At 37.8% G+C, this 8,938-nt stretch overlaps 1 protein-coding gene across 3 annotated transcripts in view; it reads left to right on the forward strand.

Annotated features, from left to right (window-relative positions):
• LOC101852522 (zinc finger MYND domain-containing protein 11) overlaps nt 1–8,480 on the forward strand; it is a 31,342-nt gene extending 22,862 nt beyond the window's left edge. For all 3 annotated transcript variants that reach the window (XM_005089899.3, XM_005089900.3, XM_013083188.2), the window contains 4 exons: nt 78–182; nt 2,877–3,098; nt 4,739–4,924; nt 7,304–8,480. In XM_005089899.3, the coding sequence (XP_005089956.1) occupies nt 78–182; nt 2,877–3,098; nt 4,739–4,924; nt 7,304–7,447 (657 nt within the window). In that variant the 3' untranslated portion in view covers nt 7,448–8,480. The remainder of the gene's footprint in view (nt 1–77; nt 183–2,876; nt 3,099–4,738; nt 4,925–7,303) is intronic.
• Nucleotides 8,481–8,938: the final 458 nt, after the last annotated feature.

Here is an 8,938-nt window from a genome sequence, read left to right on the forward strand (position 1 = left end):
ATTTTCTATTGAAATCTGTGCATCTAACGAGGAACTCTTGGGTTTTCAGAGATTAAACGCTGTTTTTGTTTCCACAGTACAATAGTCAAGATGAACTACATACAGTCACTTCTAGCATGGATAAAGTGGCAAACAGTCCACCGGTTCCAATGACGACTACAGCCAGCCAAACACTTTCACTAGTATGTATATCTCAAAGTTCTTCTTTCCCATATGCTGGTTTTACTGAATGGGAGTTCTTGTTGGTTTTCCTAGTTGTGTGTGAGTGGGTTGTAACTATAATGCTGTGTGTGGAAAGTGCCTTTGGAAAGCAGGTTCATCGTCATATTTGCATCTTCAACTGCCAGTGCTTCATGAAAACGTTTTCATTGCCCTGTGTGCCACAGTCTAATTTTAAAAAATGTCACACTATTTGATTGAGTTGTGCTTCTTTTAGGTTATGTGCTTTGCAAAATCTTATGCTGAGAAAAGCACACTTGAAGGGTGGCCGTCCTTTTTAGCACTTTTCCAAATTGGAAAATAGAGAAAATCAGTTTTCAAGTTGGACATGATGGGTCTGTTTTTTTAATGAAAAAACAGCAGAGCTCATTTAAACTGCAATTTTTTTAAAGTCTTGACTGATTTCGTAGAATATAAGTGTCAAAGACATGGCGTCACTTTTCGCCTGATTCTGTTACCTTTAGTTAGCGTGACTCAGCAGCCCGCATGAGCTCCCCGGCTCGGGGTCACGGGGTTAATGAGCCCTGAAGTGACTTTGCTGCTGTCGGTTAAGAAGTTTGTATTTTTGTCTTCGTTTGCAATGATATAACTATTCCCCATTCCACACAGCAAACCATTACGCGCATGTTCCAAAAGCTCAATGTCTTGAGATTTATTCTGCGTTAGAATGGTTAATTTATGTGCCTTAGTTTTTGTTCAAGATAAGTGTTTATAAAGTACCCAATTTGTCCTATTTTAGTTACATACTTATGAATAAATTATTGTTTCTTTTAAAAAGGCACAACAGATCTGTCTAAAATCTGTGTTAAACTGACTACGAATATCATGTCTTTTACCATGAGAAATCTTAAATCTGCGCGAGTAGTAATAGTCAAGTTATAAGAGAAGAAAGATGCACATCTGCATTTTTTAACTAAAGACACTCAGCGTTGGCTCTTGTTCTACCATTAAACAAGAGAAAATTACTCTGCGTTTGTTCATGAATCATGCTGTGTCTGTGGCAGCCTGCATACAACGTCAACTAAGAAAGATATATTATGGGATATTTTTAAAAAAGGCAAAAGTGTGTTAATACATGGGTAGAGATGAACTTCTTGTATGGAATAAAAATAACGACAGCTAACATTCATTCTTACTTTTTGTGTCGGACAAATGCGCGGACGCTTATGAATGTAAAAAAATCTAAACATTGTCAGTTATTGCAAATGGTTATAGAAACGAAAATAGAAGCTGGAAAAGCCTGGTGCTGATTCAGTGTCACTGGAAAGCTAGAAAGTATTCTTATAATGCAATCACAAGAAGTTATCCCTGTTTTTCAGTCAACTTACGAAACCTAGATCTAGCATTTTAAGAAAAATAAGGAATAATTTATGGAGTGTAACTGATAGCCTACTGTTCATGTATTGCATTGTTGTAGATGTATTCTGGCACTAAAATCGCTATGTACTTTTTCATCAAAGAGAGACATCAGGGTAATTTTGATAAACTTTAGAGAAATATGCGAAAATTTCCGATTATATCAGACACATAAAGTTGTATTTGGAGGAATTACTTCATTACGAGTTTTGTGCCAGATGTATAAAGTTGCAAAATTACAGCTTCCTTTTATACACGCAGATACCATCTTTTCTGAGTATCTGCACCAATGCTATGTCGTTCATGTTCCAAAAGTTGGACAGTTTTTGTCATGCTTTTTATTTTATATTGGATATTTTTTCATTCACACTTGTACAAAAAAATTTTCAATTTAGCATTACCGACTTCAGCGGGTCTAACGAAATAACCAGACAAGTTACACTGTCCATTGTTTTTTGGGTCTCAAGAGCAGAAATGCGTGCTTTGGATGCATTAAATGATAATTACCATGCATAAAAGGATATACCTAAAACTGTACGTTGAAAAGTAACAAAAATGAAGTCAGCCGAGACAGAGCGGCGACAGGGAGCTGACCCCCGTGCCTCGTGACCCCGATGTGATAAGGCGCTCGGCGGGACCCCCCCCCCCCACAACTAAAATTCCACTGCCGGTGCGCCGTGAAGAATACGACAGAAAAAAGTGAAAGAGTGAAAGAATATTTTAGTTAATATGTGACATTATCGTGACAATTTTCAAACAGAAATTGATCAAACAAATACAAATGTCTATATTTAATTATTTGCTTTCCCCCTTATTCAAACTTAACTCACAATTTTGTCGAGCAACCAACATTTTGATTATTTTGACTAACTTTTTAGAATATATTTCTCTGCTTTTTTCCAGTCATTTACTACTCCTTTACGTGAACGTGCACAATCAACCAGTCCATAAAACATATCAAGGCATCTTTGAAAATTTTGATTTAGGAAACATGTAAAAATTCCTGTTTGACTGAAATGCAGATGTGATCTTTAGATTGTTGTAACGTCTTTTGAAGACATAGTGTTTGTTTCTTCAGTTTTCCGGGCTGAAAGCTTAATTTTGTTTCATACTTTCTTCTTTTTTTTCTTTTTTGATTTCTACCCCTCACACCCCTCCCTCCCTGAAAAGAAACCATTCCGAAGATTTTGTGCCCCTTTTTTAAAGCATTTATTGTATTATGAAATTACATTGGGTTTTTTTCCCGTGTATGAAATGAAATAAGATTTGTGTTGACATCTGAATTCTGACTTCCCTCCCAGAGCTACGAGGTTGCGTCAGTTCAGACAGACCCCATGGTAACGGACACAGAGCAGGACAAGGGCAGCAGCACAGAGGCTCCAGCTAGTGGACAGCAGAGTGAAGCAGCAGACTCCTCGGCCATGGAGGAGAGGATGGCAGAGGCCATGGCTCAGCTCACACGGAGGCTGGAAGAGAAGTTTGAGGAGGACAAAAAGGATGCTCTTAAAGAACTCTCTCAGAGGGTACGGAAGAGTATTTTTGTGTGTGTGGTGGTGGTGGTTGGGGGGGTGGTGTTGTAGTAAATTATTGAGATGAAGATATTGTAGTGCTCACTTGCTTCAGAAACATTCCTTTCTAATGATATGGGGGGGGGGGGGGGGATCTCTTTGTGTAGGACTAACCATTTTCTATCTACTGAAGCTTCTCAGCTGCTCTGAGAAATTTTTCTGCCTGCCTCACCATGCTTAGTACCTGTTACCTATGAGGTAATATATCCCAGTTTTGGTTTTGTAAAGATGTCAAAGTGAATTTATGCATGTGTCACAATGTGGTGGAATCAGCTCTTGCCAATTTTTGGACACATAGAGTAACAGGATGGGGGGGTGAGATGACAGAAAATTTTTAGAGAACAGGAAATGAGATGAAAGGAAAACATTTTCAGTTCGCTGTCAGGTTTCACACCAGGGTCCTATTGAATGAGAGACGAACATTGTACATCTAGACCATATGAGCCCCCATAAGACAGATAAGATGCACTTTATTTAACCAATAGGCCTTTCTACAGTCAAAATTATCCATTGTCTATTGTGATGTCTTGGACATATTTAAAAAATGAAAAATAAAAGGGGGAATGAAAAATGGAATATGTGCAGGTGATTGTTTTGGACAGCATGCCGTTAGAGCTAGTTCGACTGTACAGAGGTTTGTCTTGATGCAGTAGTGCTTTATATGCTAAAGCTGACATATTCTTTGGGTGAAATGTTCTATCACAGAAGGTTCAATGCTGAAGACTAAAAAGACTTGTTTGAAAACACCAATTTTTGTGTGTTAACAATTTGTGATGAAGTTTTCTTTTGGGTCTGATTTATAAATTTAGAGAAGAAGGCAAGAACCAGAAGATTTCATGAGTCAGACGCCTTTGTTGTGTCAATAATTTTCAAATTTTTGGTCTTGATAAAATCCTTATGACCAGCATACTATTATTTTGTATTTGCTGCTGAGCTGGGAATTGTAGGCTGAAAGATAAAGAAAAATTTGACAAAACCATTAAGAAAGCCAGCAAGATCTCTGGATATGATTTTACTAGAATTGATGAACTGTATAACACCACAAGTATAAAAAAGATAATAAGCATTTTGAACGACCCATCACACCCCCTCTCCACGCAAATTGTCAGATCACGCAGCGGCAGATATGTACCTCTAAAAACAAAGAAAGAAAGGTATAAAAGAAGTTTTTTACCATCTAGCATAGGCTATTGTCAGAATAAGCATAGATGTATTTTGCTCTTTAGAGTATGTATCTATATAACTCCAAAGGTCTTGCAATTCCTGCATGTGGATGAATGATGCATCTGATGTGATATGTACATTTTGCCAGCTTTACTTCTCTTTTCATATTGAATTTTAATGAGAGTAATATATAATTTAATTTTTTTTATTTATACCTGCATGTATTTTTACGGCCCTGTACAGCCAAGAAAAATTATCGTCTGGGATAATAAAGTATTATCTATCTTATCTTATCTTTTCTTATCTGATCTTTCTTATTGAAGGGGAAAAAATGAGGATGGTGAAAGAAGTAGAACATATTTGATTTAACTATGGTCTATGGTTGTATTTTAAAAATTGTGAACCCTACTTTTTGTGTCTGGTGTCTCTAGTTAGAGGAGGACTTTGGAAAGGACAAGCAACAGGCTGTGGAGAGGACAATTGCCTCTATGAAGCTGGAGGTGGAAAAAGCTCGAAAGCAAGGAGAGGAAAACACCAGAGAGCAATATATGGAGGAGATGAAGAAACTGGCTGCTAAACACAAGGAAGCCATTTCTCAAGCCAAGAAGCAGCAATGGGTAAGTAATTAAACTGTACAGCATTGCCGCGCTTATTCTGTTCCTGTTTTTCTCTAACTGTGAGTTTTTCTACCGGATGCTCTTGTATGTGTGTGTGTGTGTGTGGGGGGGGGGGGGGGTGTCTTTCCTTGCTTTACACATTAAAATTTTACAGAACTCCCAAACAAAATTATTAGATATGTTTTTCACTTCTTTGTATGCTTTTTTTTTCTTGCGGAATGCAGAAATGTGATTACTATCAGCAAGAACTAGTTCAGTACTTCATGAAATTCTATTGCCGCCCAAGCTTGTTTATGTCATATAGAATGTTTAAAACCACTAATTTCTAGTGGGAATGATGTGTATAGTGTTGCATTCTGTATGAAGGCCAACTTACACAGATACGATAGTATTCTTGTAGTGAAGATGCTGTTTGTTGTAACAAACTTAATACTTTTGTGAAAGCTATTAAATGAGTGGTTCTTTATTCAGTGATATGTAGGCTAGGCTTGTCCCTTCCTGAAAATTCTCTGCTATTTTGGTGCTGTGAGGACAACACAGGTGGACATTACTCGTTTTCTTTTATTCCTGTTTCTCTGTCTTTCTTCTTTCCTTACTCTCTAAGTGACCATAATCAGTTTTCAGTGCTTATCTGTAACTCAAACATGTGAAAGTTTAGAAAATGAAATCTTCCAGATTATATGTTTCTTGTGCTGTCATATCATGTTCCTCCTTTTTGTATATGATGTCAACTGCCAATTTTTTCCTTGCTTATGGTCTTCCAGAGATGCCAACCAGTACGATTTTACGTATTTTAGTACCATTTTTTTCCGAAAATACGCGAATACGACTTTTCATGAAAAAATACGCATCCTGCAATGCGAAAAATAAATAAAAGATTCAGCTTGGGCAAGTAAACCTAATTGTCTGAAGTCCAAGTCCCATCTTTTGCCAAAATAGTTTCAGTATCGCGGAACTGGAATACATGTATTTGAAAACCAAGTCCGATAAGGTCAGTAACTTCATTTTTGCCGGTCGCGATTGTGATATTATATTCGTTCACCTTTTCCCCGTCCAAGAGTACGTTTCACGCGAACAGGCAGCTATGGCGGCAGGCGGAAGTGTATGTGACACCAATGCTCGATCTGAAAAATGAAGACCTACTTTCACTTTCATTACCACCGAGAAGTTTGCCTGCGGTAGTCTGATAATGCAACAATTGTGACATGCAGGTTGTGCAGTGTAAACGCTGTGTTGCTGTGCAAGTGAAATTTAATCAACACTCGGACTCGTCTCTGTGCTGTCACGTGTGGGAAAGAAAGAAAAGAAAATACAAGCGTCGTCTGATTTTTAGATTGTCTGGCTCGTCATCATGACTGGTCAAAGAACCTGCGCGCATTCGCATCATAAATAAATGCGACATTGTGTGAGCAAAGACTGTCTTTAGTGAGAGTAACTGCGTTGCGAAGTATAGGACTACGGAATAGGGGAGGAGATTATATATTGATTTTTTTTATGATACACTCGGGGGGGGGGGGGGGGGCGAAGGCAATACCAGAGGACAAAAACTTGGAAGCAAATTTCAGAATTTTGATTAGAGCTTTCTGCAAAGCGCGCTTTGGTGCAGGCCGTGTGCGGAATCGGGACCATTACTTCTTTGCAAGTCTGTGTTATTGAAATAAAGTGTTCGCGTTTCATTGGATGGGTGATAGTAAATTATACCTACAGTGTATGTTGTAGCTTTCGGTTCAAGACTGGCAGATTTTCAGTGTCACTGCATCTTGCCCTCTCACAGTTGTTACACAACTCTCACAGTACACGGGTCTACTTTAGCCATTCAAGTTATTGCTCTTCTTTTAGTTTGAGCAATAATTTTAGTCTGTCAGTTCATAATATTAATATGAATCATGATACCCAGACTGGTTCTTGATAGTCGAAATTCTTGTTCTAGGCTCTTCCGAACGGTCAAAGCAGGATTAATTTTTTATATATAATAATGAGGGGGAAATATTATAATAGTAAATAGACTGAAATACTTAAGTCAAACAAGACCCCAGTACGACACTGAACACTGACATGTTGTTGACTGGATACATGTATAAATTGTAGTCTACGCGTGTGTGCTCCCTTTTTCGAGGTGATGGGTGGGTTTTTTAAAGTTTTTTCAGGAAATATTGCTGGACACCCTGAACATTTTACTAGTCGTTCGGTCGTTCGTGGGGAATACACATTTCCCCCTGAAAATACACATTTTCATATTTCCCAGTACTCATTTCAGTTTTCTGTGGTTGGCATCTCTGGTCTTCCAAGTTCCTGAAGTTTTTAATTATAGTATAGGTACTAGTAATGGTCAATCAGTCTTTTTTTAAACCCTTTGTGTCTGTGTGATTGCGCTTGCAGTGCCAGTCTTGTGAGAAAGAGGCCATCTACCACTGCTGCTGGAACACGTCATACTGCAGCACCAAATGCCAACAGGTTCACTGGCACAAAGAACACAAGCGAGTCTGTCGTCGCAAGCGTCCAGAGACATCATCCAACCATTAGTCCACGTGTGTTCATAAGTAGGGGTTACTCATTTTGACCCAAACAGATTACTTAAGAAAAGTGGAGGAAAGGCTGGTGATGGATGGAAGATGGGAGTGGCCTTTCTTTTGAGGTTTTTCTTCCACTGTTGGTGATAAGGATTAGGGATCGAGACTTCTATTTTTGTTGTATTGAAATAGTGGCTATTTTCATGTCGACCCTCCATAAACTCCAACTCTGCAATGTTCATATGAATTTTTCTGAAAAATAAGTCAATTATCAAGCTCATGTGATGGTTCAGCTTGGAATGCTAATGATGATGAACTTCTAAAGGTGTTCATTATTTCTTTATGTGTCTATTCAACAGTTCCAGAAAATGAGGATGGATAACCAAATATTACCGTTTTATTTTGTGTGTGCATGTGGGGAGGGAGGGACTTTCACTGTGAGGAAGTTTATTATCTCATATTTTATTGATCCTCAGTGCCCACTTTCCATGTACTGAAGCAAATTATGGGTTACTTGGAAATTGTTGGGGGGAGTGTTTCGTTCATATTCTTTGTGGTTTTGTCATATGTTAGATGTTCTGACTCTGTAATCAGAACAAAATGGCTGTTCTGTGATTTGAACGGTAAGAGAAACATTTTATATATATTGGCACAGTTATATTTTTTGCCTACAGTATTTTTTTTAGTGTGTGTGTGTTCACGATAGATGAAAGATGACTCCTAAAATTTCAGGAACAAATACAGTCAGTTCATGGATGCTTGGAAGATTTATTTCTGTACATCCTTGAGACTTGGGATCCCTAAAGTAGGATGAGGATATCATTTGTCTACTTTATGTTAATTAGCTCTTACTTTATAGATCTGTTACCTGTCAGTCATGTAAATTTTTTCCCTTCCAGCCTTTTTTCTGATAAGTTTTGTTTGGAACATGTATTTTATGAAGTTACAATTGACAAGAGCCAAAATTTCCAAAGGGCTGAAAAGGGCAAGGTTCACTGTCTCTCTTTCCTGCTGTGTATTTCTTTAATGTATGTAATAATGTAAGGGAAAATAGTTGCTAGAGCTTTAATCTGTGGAAATACTTTGTTCTTAGCAGGGAAAAGCTAATTGAAAAACATAGTTACAAGTTTCACACTTTTCAGAGTTAATTTTATTTTCCATGTGGTATGCCTTAGGACCTATTGACCTTTTGATTTATGTGGGGGTTTTTTTATCTTGCAAAGAGTATATGTGAGGCAGCGTGGTGGAATCAGGCTCTTGTCAATTTTTGGGCATGTAGAGTTATTGGTGTCATCTTAAAGCTTGTTTACTTGTCTTTATTTTGGTGAAAAAATATCCATATATCTTGAATACAAATCGAGATGTTTGCGAAAGAAGGAGGTGGGGGTCACATGTTTTCAGAGGTAAAATTAGTGAGAAAGTGGCCGCCAAAGAGTAGTTATTTCCTTAGCTTAAGAGTTCGCGATAACTGAAAATTTACATTTTTTGTGCCTTTAATCAACAG

This window comes from Aplysia californica, unplaced genomic scaffold (genome assembly GCF_000002075.1).
Source record: "Aplysia californica isolate F4 #8 unplaced genomic scaffold, AplCal3.0 scaffold00010, whole genome shotgun sequence".
Lineage (NCBI taxonomy): Eukaryota > Metazoa > Mollusca > Gastropoda > Aplysiida > Aplysiidae > Aplysia > Aplysia californica.